This window comes from Hydractinia symbiolongicarpus, chromosome 13 (assembly GCF_029227915.1).
Source record: "Hydractinia symbiolongicarpus strain clone_291-10 chromosome 13, HSymV2.1, whole genome shotgun sequence".
In the NCBI taxonomy this organism is placed as follows: Eukaryota; Metazoa; Cnidaria; class Hydrozoa; order Anthoathecata; family Hydractiniidae; genus Hydractinia; species Hydractinia symbiolongicarpus.
Genome location: NC_079887.1, coordinates 13286137 through 13309628, shown reverse-complemented (window position 1 = coordinate 13309628; position 23492 = coordinate 13286137). Strand labels below are relative to the sequence as shown.

General features: G+C 32.3%; 2 protein-coding genes across 2 annotated transcripts; both read left to right on the top strand.

The window, feature by feature from the left end:
• Positions 1 to 2383: 2383 nt before the first annotated feature.
• LOC130623867 (uncharacterized) lies at positions 2384 to 6884 on the top strand. The gene is made up of 8 exons (XM_057439399.1): positions 2384 to 2853; positions 2952 to 3172; positions 3578 to 3707; positions 4243 to 4651; positions 4745 to 4769; positions 5673 to 5775; positions 5955 to 5995; positions 6469 to 6884. The coding sequence occupies exons 1-8, from the start codon at positions 2613 to 2615 to the stop codon at positions 6715 to 6717; spliced, it is 1419 nt and encodes a 472-aa protein (XP_057295382.1). The 5' UTR covers positions 2384 to 2612; the 3' UTR covers positions 6718 to 6884.
• A 934-nt stretch (positions 6885 to 7818) lies between these two features.
• LOC130623868 (uncharacterized) lies at positions 7819 to 11808 on the top strand. The gene is made up of 8 exons (XM_057439400.1): positions 7819 to 8638; positions 8731 to 8933; positions 9014 to 9113; positions 9249 to 9564; positions 10146 to 10170; positions 10272 to 10359; positions 10467 to 10510; positions 10597 to 11808. The coding sequence occupies exons 1-8, from the start codon at positions 8389 to 8391 to the stop codon at positions 10819 to 10821; spliced, it is 1251 nt and encodes a 416-aa protein (XP_057295383.1). The 5' UTR covers positions 7819 to 8388; the 3' UTR covers positions 10822 to 11808.
• Positions 11809 to 23492: the final 11684 nt, after the last annotated feature.

The following is a 23492-nucleotide window of genomic DNA, read 5'->3' as shown; positions in this document are numbered from 1 at the left end:
AACGTACTAAACACCAACATTTAGCATCTTTAATGCCTGCCAACATCATTTAGCGATAAAATATAAAACAAAATTAATAATCTATGATTTTCAATATGCTCTGCAGTCTGATGAACTGAGAAGGCACGTTTATAGTAACTCCATTTTCATTTTCGTTTGGAGTTTATAAACATTGCAGTTAAGCTTGATTATCAAATAAAGTTAGAGAAGTTAGATTTTGAGACAAGTACTTTGAAAGCTATTCTTAACCTAACACAACGCGTTGATTTGTGCTACTTAGCTACTTCAAAATAACTCTATCATAACTGTTACAGAGGAATTTACACATTTATTTGCCCGGGTTAGGTTCGCTTGACGAAATGATAAAGGACAGAAAAAGCAGAAGAGAGAAGACATCTCATGTGCCATGTACGTTGACCATATACACTGCGCAAGACTTTATGTTTCATGCTACCATAGGTGACATGTAATACAGGTATATGGTTGCGCGGTTAACTCAGTCTAACTTGGAGGAGAAAACTCTTTTTTAAACTATGAACTCATTTAAAAGCAATCATTCTCCGCGATTGGTGAAAATATCAATGACGTGCACTTTTCGAGAAACAAAGCCCTAGCAGTATTTGCTAACATTGTGTTCTGAATTTCTTAATAACTTTTTACATGTTATAGTTACACCTTTAAATTTTGTGAGTTTTCCTAACTTTTGTTTAGCTTTATTTTCCACAAAAGAATTTTTTGGAATTATGCCGAATCAGCCCCCCCCCCCCTCCCCCCAGTATTAAGGATCCCCTAAAATGGCCAGCAGAACAGGGTTAAGTTTCAATTTTAGAACTAAGAACGGGGACAAGACCTGACATGAGACAACAAATTATTCTGCCTCATATAACTCTTAGTAAAAATTTTTGCACGGCTTACCGAACAACAAGCAATAGGAACATACCATTTCAATGTAATAATGTTCTTTTTCAGTGGTTTATCTTGTCCCATTACTTCTAGACCATTTTAAAAGACTACCTGGGTAACCCGGGGTTTCAATAAAGTTCATGTAAACCATTCTAGACACACGAGTGGAGCTCTTATTTCAGGTATACACTATATCGCACAACAGGTGTTAAAATAAGAACTATATAAATTAAAAAAGAATTAAAAAGAATAAAAATTAAAATGGAAACGAATTAGGTCATTTTTATCTGAACTTCTTTGCTAGAAGAATGATGTTCTTTCAAAGGGCTGCGTAAAACCGTGAAAAATAGTAAACAAATGATGTTGGAAAGTGCACAAGGCGGGAAAACAAGAGGGCAAACGGCATTAAGGAGAGATAAAATTTGAGATTGAAATTATTTAGTCGTCAACCTAGCTGAAAAAATTAGAAATATGAATTGCCGGAAATATGAATTGCCGGAATTTTCTCTCACCACAAGGTCTGATACCTTTGTGGTAAGCCAGTAATTGCCTAAAGATCAACAATAAAATATCTACCAAGTGAGGCTGAAACAAAATAACCCAAATGTGAAAGTAATACATCTTTTGCACAATAAGTAATCTGTCTGCCTGCCAATCTATTTTTCTGTCTGTTTGTGAGATATAGATGGTAGGCGCGATCGGCAAGGAGTGTATTTCGTGGATTTTTCTGCAGGCTAGTAAATACGGTACTTTCTTTGCCTGTATTAATGAATGTTTGTTTTACTCTCTCTAACAAATATTTACATGAACGGGTCACAGAAAATTACGTATAAAAAGTGCACAGAAACTTAGTAAGCAAATATCGAAAGTGCTCATGTCGGATAACAAAGATTTGTTTAACTTAAACTTATTTTGTAGTATTAGCAAACAATAAACAATGGTTTTTTTCCTTGATATAATGCTTTCAGTATATTGATAACAAATGGAGTCCTACTAAGATCTTTATATCATAAACATTATAGCATTTTTCTGTAATATTTTTGACTGACAGATTGTTTTACCAAGGTTGTCATGAAATAACTTAGGTAGTGTGTTTTCTTTGTATTATCTTCTCCACTAATACTCAATGACTGAGGGCGATATTTTCGGTATGTGCTGTACCGAGAATATTGCCCTCGGTTATTGAAAGCTGAGTTTACGCAAAGTATACAAATACAAAGAGTTTGAAACCTACTCGCCTTCAATGCGGGAATACCAATGATGTACACTATTATCAATCACATGAGAACTATTGTTTTCTATGTAAACAAAAATAAAAAATTAGGTTCGTGTTGAAAATGGCATAATTAGCTATGTGCTGTCTCAATGGAAACAGAAAACTTCAAAACGAAATACCAGAAAGTAGAAATTTAGAAAAAAAGAGATACTAAAATTTTTAACCACTTTCTTAAAATCTTTTCTGTCATGCAACGAAAGCATTGTGTTAAACGTTGGTGTTAATTATCAGGAATGACATCAACTTTTGATTTCTATTAAGTAGATGAACTAATTTAATTAAAATTTATAAGCTTATTGTTATGAGGTATAAGAATTATAATCTGTAAATTGCTTTCAGATGAATGAACTGGCGTCTTATTTACAAGACATATCAAACTTTAACAGTGGTGAAAAGAGAATCGTAATTTGTACAAGGAAGAGAGAATGATATCATGAATGTCTTGGACGAATTAAAATTGTTTCTTGTCATGTTACCTGGCTTGTTGAGTGAAGTAATTAACGTGGAAGTAGACAGAAGGAGGACGGGGGATATCATTAAAGTTAAAAAATCGGCGTGTGAAACATTCGATGCTTCATGGCTACGACGGAGATGTTTCTGTCCTGAAAACAAAGGAACGTTCCATTCCATAAAAGGCCAGTATGGATGTTTTGAAAAGAAGAAAATTGTGTCAGGTACTGTTTTTTAACTATTTCTTGTGTATTTGCTTGCTTTAAACTAATCTGGTTGTATCTATTAAAACTCAGTTCATCTATTAACAATTTTATGCTAGATTGTGACACAACCAAAGACTTGCCATTACTTCGAAACAAGGGCACATTTTGGAAATCAGACAAAACAGTTGCTGAAGATTTAACTCACCGCCCGTACACAGGATCGTATATATGCAACAATTCCGCTATATGGTTGAACAATATGAATTTACAATATTTGAAAGTGGAGGTACACTATGAGGTTACTTGGGATGAAAAGGTTATATTCTATATTTATCGGGTAGGCTCTATATTTTCATATTTTCATTACATTGCATTTGTTACAAATATTTTTACGATATTGCATTCGTTATTTTTGCTCCAATTATCTCTTTTCCTTTTTGTCTGCCTTTTAAATTTGTCAGCACGAGAAAAGAATCCTTGTGTTTTATTTCTTTCAATAACAATCTAATATAATTTTCCTTTTGTCTCCAAGTTGTAATGTTGTTGATAATAGTTGTGATTTTCATAGTAAAAGAATTAGACAAAGCTGCCCTGGTAAACGTGCTGACATTTCGAAAAAGAAACTGTTAAATATTGTGAAAAAAATTAATAGAAGCTCTAACAACCCTTAGTCAGATGGTATATTAATCTTGGTCATCAATTACCACTTGATTTCAATTTATTATATTTTTATAATATTTAGACCAATTTCAATGACAAAACCTACTTAGAACGCTTCAAAAACATCAAAGGATTCGTCATAACGCTGAAAGCCTCTTGCCTTGAACTTGATGACACTTGTGTAATTCTCAAGGTTGCTGGAAATTATACATGTGAGTCAAAGCTACATTTAAATAAAGTGGTTGTGGCATATACATTTAATAAAATCCTTTAGCGAAATGCTCTAACAAGTCAAAATATCAAATACACTCTTGCAATAATTATTTTAATTGAACAACAAAGACGATTAAGAAAGACAATTAGACCTACACAACAATAGCAGGTTCCTCATTATTCGCAATGGTAAATTATTGTTCGAAACATCTTAGAATAAGTAATAAAATGCTCGTATATCAGAAATGGTGTTGATTCCTTCTTCAATTTTAATCATTTCCTTCATTTGCGCCTAAACATACAAAGATCTGTGTAAATACATATCTCGAGAGTTAAATTCGGGCTGTACAATTTGTTGGTGTATACGCCCATTCTGGTACGATTACTTTGATATTGTTACAGTTCCACTAAGTCTAACGAAAAGTTATTTTTTGTAAATTTTTGATAATGCAGTAAAAACAACACTGCAATCCAAGAACTAAATTTAGCCTTTAAAATTAACGTCAAGTTTTCCAGTTTTGAATATTTAATTAGATAATATCGATACAGAGCCGTCAACACTGCTACCAATCACAACACTAATGAAAACAACAGAGCCGGACAGACCGACAATAACAACAACAACAACAACAACAACAACAACAGTGTCAACACATGCTAAAATAATAACACAAAAATCAACCCAAATTATAACAACATTACCGGATTCAATTCTTTCTGTATCAACTTCACCAATATCAGTATTGCCACACACAACCTCACCAAAATCAATGATATCAACAACTGGCCTGCCATTAACGTTAAACCCCGGAACAACTTCACCTACTACTTACTATACCTCAGCCACAGATAATATATCAAAGATCGACAGAAATATTATCATAGGTATCTCCTGCAGTATAGGTTTCATTCTGTTGCTGATAGTGATTTTCATGATAAGACGGTGAGCTCATATTTCCTGTTAAAGCGTAGAATTCTTTCGCACTGAATGGCTTCTTTAAAGCGTCATTTAGTTAAAAAGATAATTTACTTTTAGATTAAAACATAAAGAAACAAAGAAGGTATGCTGTTATAAAATTTCACGGCTATCGCCTGTTGTACATACTCCCCGCATCTTTATTACATGCATCCCTTCCGTCTGTTTACAATAATTGATGAAAATTACGTGGACGGGGGTTATTCCAACTATTATAAGTGAAGTTTTAATGGCGTTTTTCATTACAAAACCTCAGGATTATATATTAGCATACAGACAACTAGTATTATATAAGGTTGGTAAAGGCTGTTTAGACCTTGAACTTAGACTTTTTAGGTATGGTGTGGTGAATAACTTGGCCGCTGTTTATATGTCCATAAGTGAATGTAATAAAAAAAAAAAATTGGAAACATTTTCGTAGAAAAAGACATATAAATTATACCAAAAATTTTTTTTTGTTGTCGTGAGCATTTTATCATTTACTATCATTCATTACTATCATTTACTAATTAAGTGAATTACCATTAATTATCAAAATAAACTTTGTTTTCCAGAATATTGAAAAAAATTTTGCACATTATGTTACTTCGTCAATTAACTGGGACATAGAGATATAATATTTTTTTAAAAAAACACCTAAATTGTGGTTACTTTCACCAACCAGAGCTTCCTTATCACGCTAGAAGCAACTTAATCTAGGATATTTTACTCGGATAGTTGATAAATAGTGCGGTTTTCGGATATGTTTCTACAAATTTAGAATAAGTGTAGAATAAGTTGAAGAAGTTAAGAAGAACAATATTATTTGTCCAGTAGAAATAAATAAAAAGATCGATAATAAAAAGTAATAATAGAAGTTATGAAAGTAATAATAAAAGAGGTCTTATCAGACCATCACTGTTGACACATTACACCTTGTAATATCTGTGGTTTAATATTCATTACTCCCATGCGATATTATAAAGCATGCTCTTCTTTTTATCTGTAGTCCCCGACCTGTATAATGAATGCAATTTATGAAGATGTGAATCCATCATTAAACATACAGAATGAAAATTCTTACTCCACTCCAGAATATGCATGTTGTGAAGGTAATTATATTTATTTATTTACTTTCTTTTTCAGTCTTGTTTAAAAAAATGCAAGAGAAAATTTTACACACAATGCACTTCTCTTATCTTGGAACTAAAAATTTTTGCATGAACATCGATACTTTCTTTCTTTAATTCAACACCTTCCATTTGTATTGTAAACATCCTTTTTCATCTAGATGTAAGAGGAACAAGTGGCGTATCTGTTGCTGAAGCTAAGGTATATGTAACTATACTTCAACCCCGGATGTATTATTTGGAAAGATTTTTTTTCACAATTTTGAAATATCATCTTTTTGCCTGCATTCTGAAGACGTTAGGCTGCGAAAAATATTTACTTGAGCAGGGTTGTAGGCCAAAAAAGCGTGAGAAATCGGGGAATTAGGATACACTGAGAAAATCAAAAAAAAAATACCATCTAAGTATGTCTAACCAAAAATAACTTATGTCTTCTATGAATATGAGAGAACTTTTGTGTGTGTTGTCTAGATAGAAACAGCATCCTTCATAGTTTGCGGTTAATGTCTTTGAAATTCCGCCCCCCATTCCCCCAATTTATATGTGAGGTTGCACCTTTCTTGTCAAAATGGCATTTGTGATATTTCTTCACCAGATTGTGCAACATAAGCCAGACTGCAAATGATTTTCAATTTCTACGGCATTTCTTTTACATCAGTTTCTTTTCCTTTACAGGACAATGAAAATATGTACAACAGCTTAGTGTTGCAGGAAAACATAGAGGGAGAATATGAGGAATTAGCATTCTCAACAAAAGAAGAGATACACTCAAGCGATCCAATCAATGAGCCGGTTTACTTGGAAACCGAGCCTGAATGTACTCCCAATCTACCAAAACATGTAGAAGATGAACGAATTTACGTAGAAACTGAGCCTGAATACGCCACTACTGGGACAGAGTATACGTCAGCCTTTAAAAAGTAAATAGAAAATCTAACTCTGGTTTTTAGTCACTCTTCCACATAACCTTGCACGTGAGGAACTTCACAAGAATTGGGCACATAGAAAATATTCTGAAACGAATTATTGTAATGATAAGAAGCTGTTATAATATTTAATACATTTGATTGCTTCTTGCTTCTTAACCTGTATGCATGCTTTCAAAGTAGATTCTAAAGTAACTTGTATTTACCAGCCACTGTTGCAACATGAGGACCCTTGCCCATAACCTCTTTTTTTCAATTTTTCAACTCTCTCACTACGACCGCTATTATAGCTGCACAACAAACATGTTCTCGGTTTGTAACCTTTTTACTTAGATATTCACTTCTTGCATCAAAAGGTTACAGTTTTTTTTTCGCTAAGAGATTTTCACGACAAAAATTATTTACACAAAAGTCAGAATAAAAAAGTCAGGCATTGATCTAAATACAAAATCTTAACGTTTGGGGTCGCAATCCGGAACAGAATATTTCAACTTCATAAAGAAGTAGAAAGGAAACAATGAGTAGACTTTGACGGCTATAGATTTTTTTAATTCTCTGGTAAGAGTAAAAAGAAAAACACTTATATCAACAGGAGTTTGTGAATGATAATATAAAATAAGTTTTTTGCATTTCTTTGCTGATGTTATGCTATGAAACGCTTTAATGAGGAGGAGTCATTACCAGTTCTTCTTTTATTTTATCTCCTACTGTTTAAAAAAATAGACAGCAATTCAAATAAGCAATTCTGAGTATTTAGTTCATGTAAAGTTATCCCCTACTATATAATAAAGAACATTCTTCTCAAAATATATGTGGCCAATAGTCGATAAGCTAGAGTATTGTTTAGTTACATACTATCATTAAGTTCTCCACCACAAGTAATTCCATAGGCTATTTCTATATTAACTTAACGCTTTTTCCACTCGTCAAAGTATAATTGTTCATGTGATATTTGTTGTTGACGCCAGCATGATAATTTTGCACAAATTTTGGGGTCCTGAGGGTTACGACGTGAATTAATTTGTAGTGCGAGCGTGCTAGAGAATTACACATTCTAAACACTGTCTTTCTGCTTTAGGTAGCGACTGTGCAGCCTGTCGGCTGTGGAGCATTCATCGTGTAAAGTTTTTCCACGTATTTGAACAATAACGAAAAAACTTCCTTTGTATCAATATTTTTGTCTAGGATTGTAGCTAGTTTTTGCCTGAGCTGCAAATTAGTTGGTCAACTCACTCTCATTTCAGATCTTTTAAATGATCAGAGTGTAATTGCGGGATAGCGGGATGGTTTAACATATACTGAAATACCAACACTTATATAATAATGAGATTGAAAGTATCACAATATCGATTTTAATAATTAGATGAAACATGTCATAAATTTTCACGGAATTCATTTTAATTGTAATGACTTCTTTGTGCCACGACCTTTAAAAGGGTTAATTACATGTAAATAAAAGAAATACTAAACGAGATCAGTTTGCTTTCATTAAACTTTCTTTATTAAACAGAAAGTTGCTTTCATTAAAAATTATTCATTAAATAGAAAGTTTTTTTTTAAAGCTGTGACAGTGATTAAATGTAAAAACCTTTATAGAACTGTCAATGATGTAAAGTTTATATTACATGTTAAATTGCTGTTGTGTATCTCTGTTAAGTTCTGGATTGAGATGATAAAATTTACAAGCATTTGTATCAGCTTGGTATTTTGTTTTTATTTTGTGAAGACAATAGAAGTATACAGAGCAATCAGGGATGTAATACAAAACGTGAAAGAGAATGAATGTAATAATATTCATGATACGATATGGGTAGAAAGAAAAAATGTCAGAGGCCACTGTAGTTGCAACAAATTGCACAGAACTTTTAAAATTGTTAATGATGTACCTGGTTGTTTTTCTTATGAAGAGATTTCACCAGGTGGATATTTTCTTAGCATTTTGTGTTTCTGCTCATTTGAATTACATAGCAAGACTTACCGCTCACTTTAATAACATATCTTTGATTATTAGAATGCGACGGCCATATTCTGATTGCACAATATCCAGGAGGTGAATTGAATGGTGAAATTAGCCATGACATAAACATAACTAACTCTTGTCATAAGTCAATAATGTTGTGGAATTACACTGCCTCGTTGTGGGAGCTTCTAGATTCAATCGTTGACGTTACTACAGAATATAGAAGTGCACAACTTGACAAGATTTCTTTTCAGGTTTGTAAATTAATATCACGGACGAATCTACGTTTTAAATAAATTCTTATTCTAAATGGCTGAATATGGGAATTTTTTAGTTTGATCCTGTGCGAAAAGTCGAAGGAAGATTAATGAAGTTAAATTCTGTTTGTGGTTATGTGTCCTGTTACATTCTGAAAATTTTGGGGACGCATATTTGTAAGTATGGTGTAGAATTGAAGTATCTGTTGACAGTCGAAAAAATAGTCTTCTATATAGTCCGTCTTCGAAATTTTGTCTTAAATAATGGCTTATCTATTCATATACATTGACCGTAAATAGTGTTATTATTAGATAATACAATTTCACCACCATTAACATCACCAACGGAATCGACAACAAGACCTACAATGAAGATTTCTACGATGTCGACAGTCAAGACAATGACATCAGAGGCAATTGCGACACTAACAACGAGGACTAAAACTGCAAATCCCTCAACAGATGCATCAGGCAAAAACACAACTGAAAGAATGTCATTGACCACAATATCAAAATTTTCAAGAACATTAAATAAAAATGCGAACAAAAATAACATGACGGTTATTATAGGTGCGGTCAGTGGTGTAATCCTAATCCTCTTCATCTGGGCAATTACGATTGTTTTACGGTAAGAATAGTTAACATTTCCAACCTCGACGAACCTAGACAAAAGTGATTCCAGAATAAAAGTTTCGGAGTAACTTTTAGATATGGCACAAAGCATCAGTTAACCATTTTTTGCAGTAGGTTACAATGTCCCACTTGCATAATGCTTAACCGGCATCCAATAGTAATATGTCGTCATTTTGACATTACCGATACATTGATATTAAGATCGGTAATTCTGGTGAATTGCAGTAGAGAAAATTGACGTTTAAGAAAAATTAGGAAGCTTACAATTTTGAAACTAAATTAGCAAGCCAATTCTGACAATGTCAAATTTGAATTAAAGTATTATTAAGTTCAAAGTAACTACGGGGATGATTCTTAAAGTGCACGAATGTTTAAACTTTTAATAGATTGAACTTTTTCAGTTTTTAATAAACACACAATCTTGTAGTAAAAGATCAAACACCAAATAGCACTGCTTATATATTTCTAACAGTTAAGTAAAAATTATTGATGTTAAAGAGACTGCAGAAAACTGCGAATTACTTAACATTACTTGCTATATTTGCATATTAATATGTTTCACTGTTTGAATTCTAGGCGAAGAAAATTAAACAGAAGTAAGGTAAGTGTTTATTGAAAAGCATATGAAACGGGATACACAATACTTGACATTTATCTAAGTTTTTAGAATTTTTAATGCTGTTTTGAACGCTTGACATTTAGGCATCCACACCTGCGGTGAATAATGCCGCATATATGATAAAGAATCAACACAGCGCGCCAGCAAATGACTATGACTACGCCACACCAGGTATACATTGCTACTGTACATGCCATCATTTTAGCTTCATTCTATTGGGAAATACAGTTGACGTTGATGCTAATGATTAAAGTTGCTTTTTAAAAAATTGTACTTAGATCTACAGATGGTTTCACATTCACAAAATCAAAGGAGTGACAAGGTATCAATTTCTTTTGCGTCTGCTTTTGTTTATTTGCAACTATGTAATTTACTCCCAATACTGCTTTACTTTTGCAACTTTTTCAGTCGACAGATAATGTTTATAAAGAATTGGACATTGCAAATGGAACTAATGACCGAGAATATTCCCAATTGTCATACCGCAATAACGGTGAAACTTTCGAACATAAGAATGATATGTTTAACGAGCCGTTGTATTTTGAAACTGAGATAGAGACTGGCGAAATTGATGAACATGTTCTGTCAAATACATCTGAACCTGTATATGTGGAAACTGTGCCGGAAGAATAAGTTTAACGATAACATGTAATATCATGTGACACACGCTAAAAATTGATGTTGGATAATATGTGTGGATAAATAATTTAAGTGAAAATACAGGTGATATTGTTAATAAAATATAATTAACCTTTAGTGACGTTTCTTGTTTCTATTTCATAGTTTGTCCATGTAAGTAAGATGACACCAGTATCGACCCAATTGTTCAATATTTTTGTGTAGGATTGTAGCTACTTGTTGTTGCACCTGCACTTAATAGGCCTCTGACTCTGACTCCGTTTTTCTAAATGATCTAAGCGTTGGCAAGCTGTTCATTAAATTTTGGTTTTAAATTTACAAGCAAACATTATATAAAACATGCAGTTGGATATCTCAAGCGGCTGGATGGTTTAACATATACCAAGATACGAGAACACTTATATATTAATGCAATTGAAGGTATCACAATATCGATTTCAATAATTAGATGAAACATGTCATGAAGTTCCACGGAACATTTATTTTAATTGTAATGACTTCCTTGTGCCACGACCTTTGAAACGGTCAATTGCATGTTAGTAAAAGAAATACTAGTATAGACCAATTTCCTTATATTGAAGTTTCTTTATTACACAGAAAGTTTTGTTTGCGACAGTGATTAAATGAAAAAACTTTATAAAACTATCAATGATGTAAAGCTTATATCATTTGTTAAATTGCTGTTCAGTATCTTGTTAAACTCTGGATTGAGATGTGAAAATATACAAGCATTTCTATCAGCTTTGTGTTTTATTTTTACTTCGTGAAGACAATAGTAGTATACAGAGCAATCAGGGATGACATACACAACGTGACCGAGAATAAATGTAACAATATTCATGATACGATATGGGAAGAAACAAAAAATGTCAGGGGCTACTATAGATGCAACAAAACTGCACAGAACTTTCGAAATTGTTAATGATGTACTTTGTTATTTTTCTTATGAAAATATTTAACCAGGTGGATATTTTCTTAACATTTTGTTTTTCTGCTCATTTCAAATACATAGCCAGACTTACCGCTCATTTTAATAATATATCTCTCATTATTAGAATGAGACAAGCTTATTCTGATTGCACAATATCCAGGAGGTGAATTGAATGGAGAAATTAGTCATGACATAAACATAACCAACTCTTGCCATTAGTCAATAATGTTGTGGAATTACACTGCCTCGTTTTGGGAGCTTCTAGATTCACGCATTGATATTGCTGCATAATATATAAGTGAACAAATTGATAAGATTTTTTTTCAGGTTTGTAAATTAGCATCACGGACGAATCTACATTATAAATAAAATGTTATTCTGACTGAATATGGACACTTTTTAGCTTAATCCTGTGCTAAAAGTCTAAGGAAGATTAATGAAGTTAAGTTCTGTGTGCAATGATGTGTCCTGTTACAAACTAAAGATTGTGGGGACGTATATTTGTAAGTAAACCGTGGAATCAAAGTATCACTTGAGGGTCCAAATTGTCTTTTAAATAGTCCGTCTTCAAAACTTAGTCTTAAATATTAGCTTATTAATCATAGATTTCCAGGACAGACTTTTATTATTAGATAATACAAATTTGTTACCCTTATCAACATCACCATGGGAGCCGACAGCAAGACCTGCAATAAAGATTTCTTCGACAATGACTGTCAGGACAATGGCATCCACGGCAATTGCGACATCAACAGCGATAAATAACGCTGCAAATCCGTCAACAGAGGCAAGCAAAAACATAACTGAAGGAATGCCACATAACTTCAATGTTATTATAGGTGCGATCAGTGGGGCAATCTTTGTCGCTATAATCTTGGAAAATATAGAGGTGTCACGGTAAGAATAGCTAACATCTACAAAGCTCGACAACCTAGACAGAAAGTGATTTTAAAATAGAAGTTTTGGAGCAATATTTAGATATGATACAAAGCATCAATTAACTATTTTTGCAGTAGGTTACAATTTCCAAATTGCATAATACGTAAGTAGCATTCAACAGTTTGTAACATTTTCACATTGCAACATCAAATATTGATACCAAGTTCAGTACAGTACAGGAATTGTAGAAGGAGCAAATAAAGAAAAAATTTGGAACGCTTAAATTTATATCCCTAATTAAACAAGCCAATAGTGACAATGGCGAACTAGAATACAATAAATAAAATAACAGCCTTTTAGGCATCCATATCAGCGGTAGAAAATGCCGCATATGTGATAAAGAATCAAGATAGGGCACCAGCAAATGACAACAACTATGCCACACAAGGTATACATTGTTATTGCTATGTTATCACTTTAATTTCCAATTTCCATTGACAGATAGTTGACGCTGATGCTGATGATTTAGGTTCTCTCTATTGTTATAACAAAAATTGTATTTAGATCTACACATGGTTTCTCTTACACAAAATTATAGAAGCCACCAGACGCCAGTTTATTTTTTTTCACTTTTGGTACTACAAAAATGTATTTTAATTCGAAATTTTTGTATTACTACTGAAACTTTTGCAACTGACAGATGTTTACAAAGAATTGAACATAGCAAATGGTACTAATAACCAAGTATATGCTCAATTTTCACACCGTGTGGCAGCGGTGAAACTTTCGGACATCCCAATGATATATTTAATGAGCCGTTGTACAGAGACGGAGGGAAATAGTGAGCACATTCTGTAAAATACATTTCAACCTGTTATGTGGAAACTGAGCTAGAAGAATAAGTTTAACTTGTAACGACAGCATAACATGACACACGTTGAAAAGTGGTGCTCGATAATATGGGTGGATACATAATTTATGTAGTAACACGGGTGAAGTTGTGTATAAAATATAATTGAATTTTGGTGGCGCTTATTGTTTTTATTTTTATTGTTTGCCCAGGCAAGTTAGCAAATTGGCAAAGCAGTGGGTATGTATATAAGTAAATGGAGGAAGCCCCGTCACGTGACCCTCAAATGCACAGTTTATCTTGGTGTAATAAGATTTGTCTCAATAAACCAAAGTTTTATATACGACCTTTATGTCTTTTGCTATACTTTCATTGCTTAGTAATGCTTTTTATTAACTTTTTACTTTGAAAAAGCTATGCTGCAGCTTTTTTACCATTTTATTAAGCACAATTTTCTCCTTCTTTGTCCCAGACTCGCCGCTGCCTCGCCAAAATGTTTTTTGTGACGCAATAATTGCGTGATTTTTCCGTGATAATCAGGTTATATGAAGTTTTGTTAGGATTATCCTTAGAACTTTAAACTCCATCACACAACCTTGTTTAATCAATTCTGCAAATTTTGGAAACGTGATCAATCCAAATTTTTTTTTTTTTTTTGGATTTTACCCAAAAGTCGGGAAAATCAAATTTTCGGGAATTTTTTTCGGTTTTACATGCGAAACCGTAAAACATGTTAGACAACTTCAATATGGCTGTCAGAAAATGTTAACAGAATGTTAAAGTTTCTCGAACTGAATTAGTTGAATTTCCAGCAGATAATGGCATTATGGACAGATTCAAGTTAAACGAAGAATTATTTTTGTGACGTACTAGAAGTGTGCAAAGTTTATTAAAAAAAACCCGTACCAAATAAAGTTAAAAGTAATTTCATATCTGCTATAAGGTTCCTTATATTAACGATAAAAATATAAAAAATTCTTTTTGAGAATTCCTTATAATTTTTTTGTTTGTTTTTGTAATGCACTTGTTTCCAAAAATTGAAACAACTGTAAAACGCTGCTTTTATTGTGATCACGTGTAAACATCAATAAAATAATGACATTGAAATCAGAAATGACATTATTTCTAAGAATAATATTCCCTTTCTATGTTGATTTATATTTTCTTTCTATCACCGATATATCTCCTGAGCAACACCTTTTTAACTAATTGGTGATCAACATACATTAATGCGGATTTAAAACCTCACAGAAAATATTCGAATAGTGTTTGAAGTATATGTAAGATAAATAGTTCGTATTACCATTTCCATAAGAATATTATTTAAGCCATTTTTACGCCAAAAATTGTAGCATTTACGGTAATGGTATTTTTACTATTTTTCACGACCTATCTTAAATATTTTTTATTCTAATTTTATCACCTCGTAAAATTTCTGTTACTTAGTTAATTAGCCTGATAAATAATGTAGGCTATTTTAAAATTATTATAATCATCCAGAAAATGTCGAAATCGTCATAGTAACTGTACACACCAGAATGCGTTAGTCAGTGCAAAGTTGTGGGCATTTTACTATTATGATGCTCTTACTCAGAAATTAATCATCAATAATAATTCAAGGGTGAAAAAGCATATAGTATAAAAATAAGGTCAGCAAAAAATACGCTCAAACAGACTGAGCCAATTGACGATATGTATGCACCCAAAAACATATAGAAAGCGTAAATATAATGATAAATAAAATAAGGAATTATACCAGCTTGCCATTTAAACACCACTGGTTGAATGGATTAGAAAACGTTCATACATAAGTGTCTTTTATAAAGTTTATTAAAATTCTTAAGACTATTTTGACGCGAACTCTTAACTTTTTTCCAGCGCTTGTCCATTGCAATTGAGTAATTGTTTTTGCGTAGGCATTAATTTTTAAACACACTAATTACTTTTAAACGCGCGCAATTACTTGAAACAAATAAGTCAATATGTATCACCAGGTATTTAAACTTATTAACATGCGTATGTATAATAATAGGTAGCTAAAAACAACATCTAGGGAGTTTAGAAGAACTATATTTAATGTTGTCGCAAGAGCATATTTTTCTAAGTTGAAAAAGTGTTAACCCTTATACTTCGTTAGACACGAAATAACGTTGCTGCGAGGGAGAAAGGGCGACATTTTATCTCCTATTCATAACTCATTTTTATATCATCAAAAAATATAGACACATATGAAGAGCATTAAATGGTACTCAGCAGTGCTTAAGTTCACCAACGAAGTAGCAGGAGGCAAGAAATTAGGTTCAAAGACGAAAAATTATTGCCAAAACCCAGTGGCAATTTTGGATTTTTGAAGGAACAGCTGTGTTAATAAATTTAAATCTTTTTCTTTACTCAGGGTAGCTTTTAGTATACGTATTAAATAAGTCTAAGGAATTATTTGTTGAATGAATCCCTTCAGCGCTCTTCCAATTTCAAGCAAACGAAGTCTACTATATGCTGCAGCATATATGGCTATTATTTTTTTTAAAGTTTTTAATAGCTGATGATGTCAGTATACTTACAAAAAGCTTCGTTTTTAAAAAAATGTTATAATAAATAAATTTGAGTTCACGCCTTTGTATCACAACAACTAAAAAATATATAGCTATTAATCCATATTCAAAAAGAATGTTTATTATCCTTATTATTCTTAACCTTTGTTCCATTAAAATAAATTTTGTATATTTTTCTAGATTCTGTTTTCTTGTACCTTCAGGAAGCTATATCACTTTTTAGTTTCGATCTATAAATTTTAGTGGCCCTACTTAAGTTCTTTCTGGTCTGTCGTTTATAAGTTTATAATGTTTTACCATTACGTCATTATAACGACATAATGTAGTGAGGGCGTCATTTCAAAAGGGTGACGACATTAAGTGGTTTTGACGGCTTTAGGTAGAAACAAATGATGGTGTAAATCTTTTACATACTTAAAGTGAAAAACGAAAGATTATCTTTTACATTTCCTTTTTACATTTCTAAACTCTTAGAATTAATGACACAGCTTACGTTTAACTTGTGTAAGCATGTCAAAAAAATGTCTGATAGCTTCAATGCTTTTTGTAGTTTTAATGTAACATCAAAGTTAATTTTATAAGAAAAATTAATAAAATTGTTAGTACATGAGCAATTCCAATCCAATGACTAATTTGTGCGCTATAAAACCCATCATAAAACTTATAAATGTCTGAAAGTGTTATAGCATCTTTACTTTTTTAAAGCATACCGGTCAACTTTGCCAAACTTGAGGCGAAAAAAAATACCCTGTCTAGATGAAGTTAAGAATTGATTTAAACACGATGTAAAATTGCAATCAAGATTCATTAAAACCTAAATGACTTTCTTATCCAACCGATGCCACAGCCTTTAAAAACGATAATTTCTTTTAAACAATGCATTTAATGTGTTTAGTTATGGCCTTTCGTCAGTAAAATTCTTTTTAAATAAACCGAAAGTATTACGCCTAGATAAAAAAAAGATAGAAGCAAATGTTTTAGAGGTAAAGGGTTTTATAAAGATTTTATGAATTTGTTGACATCATCAAGCGTACTAGAATAATGAGATTGATAAAAAATATTAACGTTTACATTGGTTTAACCTACTGTTTGTGTTTTGCTTTGTCAACGAATATAACTAGAATGTAGAGGGATCAAATACAAAATGTAACGAATTCAGAATGCAATACTATTCCTAACACGTTGTGGGAAAATGGAGAATGTCAATGTACAAGCGAAAGCAGAACGTTTCATATCGTTAATGGCGTGAAAGGATGCTTCAATCGTAAGGGAATTGCGCCAGGTATTTGTTTCATTGTTCTTTATCTTCCTATCTAATCACTCTATGTTTTGTTTATCAGTTTTGCGAATTAAAACAGCTTTTATACCAGTATCTATTTGCTAGAATGCAAGCAATCGATTATGAAGTTAATGCAATATAATAGCGGTTCCTATATTTGATCAACAACAAAGGCCGTTTATGAAGATATTAAGTATTGCGATAATTCAGTAATGAAAGTAATGATTTGAAACCAAAGTATCTCAAGTTGGACTCTGGATGAGGATATTTCTTTTGTTGACGTAACTGATACTGAAAATAACTACGAAATTGATTTCCAGGTATTAAAATATTTGTAGTCTTAAAAAGAAAACATTTAGAAAAACACTTATTAAGTTAAAAGTAATCAAACCGAATCTAAGATTTGAATTCTGATGATCATTTCACTTTCATTTTTCGATTGTTTAAAGTACCCTGTGAAAAAATAATTGTTATCTTTTTATTAAATTAGAATGAAATGTATCAAAGCATAGATTTATTGCACGAGCTGTAACATAACAATGGGAATAAAATTTAGCGCATACTTACTTTATTTCAAATTTCTTACTAATCCTGTGTTTGCGTAACAAAGGAATTTAACAATTGTATTTTAGACTGATGACCAAGTGAGAAGAATAGAAGGAAGTTTACTAAAAGTTAATTATACTTGTTATACTAAAGAATATCCTGAGGGAAAATGCTTGGTCTTTAAGTTGTTGGAACGTATAAGTATACGTAAATTTTTAATTACATCGCGTAGCTTTTATTTTATCACAATCTATTTCACTACCTGAGCATAGACTGTGTAAGAAAGAAGCCATATGCGTCTTAAAAAGCCCTTGTTTCTTGAATGGATCACTTTACCAACACAAAATCCTTTCTCTACATACGATACTCTAAATCCTTCAAAGGAGGGTAGGGACACTCACACAAATTGAGGGACACCCTCCTAGAAATAGATCAGATCTCATGCCTAAGTTGTTCATTAAAATAATTTTCGAAATTATAATACAATTACCAGATTACCATACTTGGTTATTTACAACAACATCAACGCTAACAAAACAACAACGGTGACGACCAAGACGTTTGAAAAAAAGGCAATAAAAACAACACAAACACGAAGAACTAAAATCTTCCCAACGCTGACGTCTGCATTCACAGTATTAAATAACGTAACAGCACTTACCGAAAGAAGCACAAGCAACAGTACCAGCATTTGGATCATAGGTGTGATCTGTGGCATGGTACTAATCCTACTCCTGATGGCAGTGATGTTTATGGTAAGGTAAGAAAAAGGTTTTGTATCCATTTATACTCTCTAGAAAAACTAGCTAGAACATAGCTCAAAAGTAAATAAAAATGAAGAAACTTTACAAGTGATGGTAAATGTGATTCGAGAAAATTTATCGTCATTTTAATCTATTTTGGAGACTGAGAGGACCAGATAAAATGTTTGTGATGTGAACACTGAGTAATGTTGTAATAACCACAAAATAATCACTGAAATGCTTATTGTAAGCGCAAACAGTATCATTTTTCCATTTGTTTGAGCTTAACTATGGTATTAACCGAAAAAAAGATCGGTGAAATAGGTTGATAAAAGGTTTTAGACGGAAGAAATAATGTTGGCTTGCAAAAGAATAGTCAGTTAAAATGTAATATTTGACCAATGTTACATTTTTGCTAACAAAATTTTTCTACCTAGAAAAATTAAAAAATACAAAGGGTACTCTTGTACCCTCATCATTTTGAAGCATTTTGGATCTTAATGTTCTAAATAAGGTATGGCATAAGCAGTGTAAAATGCTTAATCGGTAATTTTTTTGATGGACATATAGGTTCAGTATCCGTGACATATAAACCTATGATTTAACTGAAGACATTGAACAACAATCGGTTAAGTTAAAGAAACAAAGAACAAACCAACTGCATTTTTTACAATACGGTTCGCTGTCATCAGCATTGTCTTTAGTCGACTTCGTCAAGCTTTTACTGTGTATATTGACCGATATGTATGCAAAAATTGATGGAAATTATCAGGGAAAAGCCGATTTTTCTTTTTACCCACCATGCTATTGAGTCATACCTTTGTTCCATTTTCTAGGATCAGGTAAAAGAATCAGTAAAAGTGACTAGTCTATATAAAACGTAAAAATAGATAGTCACTGAGGGTGACCATTTACCGACATTTTTTTTACCGATAAGGTATTAGGAAGAAGTATAAATAACAGTAGATACTCTTTGTTATACACCTAATAATGTGCATATCTGTTGCTTAAAGATCATTTCACACAATTACATCTTCTGCAAACCTTTCGACCTTGCTTTCTGTATAAAGGTTTAATTTTAAAAGTTTAATTTTACAAAAATTTGCTTAACCACGACATTCAGATTGGATTTACTGGTTTATATGAAGAATGACCATTGAGATATAAATAAAGATGCTTACGTTTTTTTGTTATTGTTCTTATTATTTTGTTATTTTTATTTTTAGGAGGAAAAGAGTACCTAAAAATAAGGTCGGTACATGCTTAAGTATCGTAATTTAACGACGAATTGCCACTGTTAGGCAATGGCAATTGCAGTAAGACCGGATCAGAAATACAACGCTACGAAATATATCCCCTTTACTACCTTTACAAATGTTCTATCTTTAATTCTGTTCTTAATTATTTGCAAAGTGGCACTTTTTTGGCTATTTTTGGAAATGGCAAAATAGCACTCTCTGACAAATGCTCTGCAGCTAAAAGACTGCGGAAATTGTACCTAGGTAGATATGTAAGGTGGTTGGGGAACGTTGAAACGGCGCTAGTGGCAGTTTCTGCGATGTTGCATTATGGAACAAATAATTGGACGTCCCGCAAGTTCTAAAAAATCGAGAAAACAGGTTATGCTAATTTCAGCAAAAATTATCACAGTTTGACGTTTCGGAAGTAACCAAATAACTTAAGCTGCTAAGTATATTATGAACATTAAAAAGTAAACCTTGACATCTTTGAATTTCAGGCAGGGTATAAAAAGACTGTAAATAACTGCTCGTCAATATTTCTTTGAAATTAAGCATTTATTCTTACAAATTTTAAGCTGGATTGTAGTAACTTAAAGTTTTAAACTTCAACTCTTAGTCTCCAACTCCCGCTGCAACAAATGCTGGATATGTTATCAGTAATCAACCAAGTGCACCATCAAATGACTATGACTATGCCAAACTAGGTACATCTTTCTGTTACAGTATTGAGTGTACAATCCAGGAGAATATTAATAAAAAAAACCTTTCACAATTCTTCATCTCGCAAATTTAATGTTGTCTCGGTCTACCAAAGAATAAAAAATATGGATTTAAGAATTTGGACCGAATGCATCCCAAAATTTATTAAATTCTTAAGCGTAAATGTCTTTTGGAAGTTTTATTATTGTGTACGATTGTAGTTCAACTTTAAAATATATACGAAATCGGTATTTAGATATGCAGATGGTTTCCAAGCCACAATATAATATGGCAAGTAATAATTCGTTTGATCGATATAAAATTAATTGAAAATATAAGTTTCAAATGATAGGTGTACAACAAATTTTTAGAATATTGATTCCTTAGTATTTTTTTTGATGACATTATAATCATAATAGAAGAAAGATCGATTTAAACATATTCTCCATTGTTTTGTATTTTAACGTCTTGACGAAGTTGATCTTGTACTTTTTATTGATGAAGCTGTTACAATTTAAATAAAAGTCCGTGTGTTTTAGTTTGTAGCATGTGAATTCTTACATTTTTAGGTAACTGAAGAAGAGACATATAAGGAGTTAGACACAAAAGACATCAGTGTTGAAGATTATGCACAGTTATGGCAAAGCAACAAAGGTGTGAATTCCGTACATAATGATGACAATTAGATGAGCCGTTATAATATGAAACAGAGATAGAGACTGCAGGAAATAGTGAAAATGTTCTGCCAAATAAATCTGAACCAGTATATGTGGAAACAATATCGGAGGAATGAATGTTGGAAGAAATGAGAAAGTATCATAATTTTAAAGTGTTAAAGTAACGCAAAGAGAATATAGATGTTATTGTATAATGTCTGATATTATGTATACATATAATGCTGTTTTCACAGTGAGATTAAACACGATTATAATACCAAACCCAGATGAAACAGCTATAGTTGAGAAAGCGTTGAAGCGTTTTCGACAGGGGGGGGGGGGGGGGGGGCGTAAATGGGAGGGTTAAAAAATTATTGTACAATATTGCATGCAATATATTGCAATAGTGAAAACTGCATTTAAAAAAAGGAAAAATGACATACTATCTGTTCCAAATATCGATGACAGTGACCAATTAAATTGGGTATTGAAGCAATAAGGGACCTATTAAGTAATAGTCAACCTTCTGCTTGCAAAAAATAGACATTGCCTATCGAGTCCACAACAGCTACATGTTCCAGCTGTAATAAAATAGGGAGACTCTAGATTCAGCTAGGACATAGACATATTTTTTTGAAAGTGTAACTGCTTCTACGCCTTAACTATGTTAGTGAGTTTGAGAGTATGCAATATGAGCCAAATTCACTGGAAGTGAGTTTGATAGACTGCAAAGTGAATGATAAATATATCAAAACAGGTTACATTTCCTTGTGCTGTGTTCCTCTTTGAGCCTTCACTTTATGCCTTTTATCCTTTTGTGCACGGAAGGGGAGAAGGGAATAAAGTACCCCCAGGCCATATAACCCGAGCTATTTTCGATTGGGTGATGAAACATGAATTGTGGAATGTCTTAATGCAAACCTATTCCAGCTAAGAGAATAATTTGATGACGTTATTGGGATCAGAAATACCGCATCACATACTACTAGGCTATTTTCCACATTTAATTTATGTTACATTATATTGTAATTTAATTTGCTCACATGGTACTAATGCCATAGTCCTGTTATATCTGTTATACTTGTTTCATGCAAAATTGACTTTATTGATGTTGTTTTTCTATAATGTCGTCATATATGCAATATAGTTCTTAATTTAACGATAACAATATAAAGACCCGTTGCATTGGAAATTTTGACGCAGGTGTCATTAAATTTGAAACGTCTGTAGAATATTGAAAATGAATAGAAGGATGATGTAGATGAAGAAACAAGAACATATACGTCAGTGGGATCAGAATTGTCCTTTCTGTAGTGGTGTGTTTTAATTCTTGGTACCATATACCTCCTCAGCAATACCGAAGTACCCACCTGGTGACAATATATATGGTCCATACGTAAACAATAACAAATTCCACATTACAACACTCTTACAGTTTTACACACTTGTAAATTGTTAGGTTTTGGCCGCTTTTGAATTCAATTTACCCTGGACCCAATATGCAATGGTACTCTTCTGTGAAGTGCATTTATTTTCTTTCTTTTACATCACAGGCCTAAATAAAAATTAAGAAAAGTCAGGAGATGCTTATCTTTGCCTGCAAGATGTGTTACACACAGAAAATCTGCAAATCGATCAGGGGCGGATACAGAAATTTAAACAAGTTAGTTCATTTTTTTACAAAGTCACTAGAAAATGGGCGTTAAAAGTACGCAAGGCGTTAAAGGGCGTTTTTTACTAAGCGCATAAAATCCCATTTAAAAAATATATTAAAACTAAGATGAGAAAAAGCAAGCAGGGAAAGGTCTATATATTAGCCACTTTTATACTGAGATTTAAAGCCAGTTTACTTTGACGTTTCATAAAGCGGTTTACACAACCCTGTGTGTTGAGGGCAAAATTTTTGCACGCTTTGAAAAAAAACTTGAGTATTTTAACCCTCTATCCAGAAGGCTTTTTTAAAAACTACAAATTTTTGTATACCGTATGGAACACTCTAAACTGGAGAGCATATTTTAATAGATTTGTGACAAGCAGAAGACGAGTGCTGTTATATGAAAGCCTGTGTGCGAAAAAAAGCAGAATATAATTTATGCAACAGAACATAAATTATATTTTATAAAGTATAAATTACATTTTTTATGTGAATAAGGCATTTTCCGTTTTTATATAAGTAACAAAAATTCAGTGATTTTTTATCTTACTAGTTCAAAAATGGTATTGAAGTGTTTCTGCACAAGTTATCTGCATTCTAACTAGCTAAAAACGCATTGTAAACAATACTAAATC

Coding starts and splice junctions, on each gene's coding strand:
- LOC130623868 (XM_057439400.1), top strand. CDS start 8,389: ATGATAAAATTTACAAGCATTTGTATCAGCTTGGTATTTTGTTTTTAT. Junction 8,639..8,730: donor TTATGAAGAGATTTCACCAG/GTGGATATTTTC, acceptor TTTGATTATTAG/AATGCGACGGCCATATTCTG. Junction 8,934..9,013: donor TTGACAAGATTTCTTTTCAG/GTTTGTAAATTA, acceptor GGAATTTTTTAG/TTTGATCCTGTGCGAAAAGT.
- LOC130623867 (XM_057439399.1), top strand. CDS start 2,613: ATGAATGTCTTGGACGAATTAAAATTGTTTCTTGTCATGTTACCTGGC. Junction 3,173..3,577: donor TTATATTCTATATTTATCGG/GTAGGCTCTATA, acceptor TATAATATTTAG/ACCAATTTCAATGACAAAAC. Junction 5,996..6,468: donor TATCTGTTGCTGAAGCTAAG/GTATATGTAACT, acceptor TTTCCTTTACAG/GACAATGAAAATATGTACAA.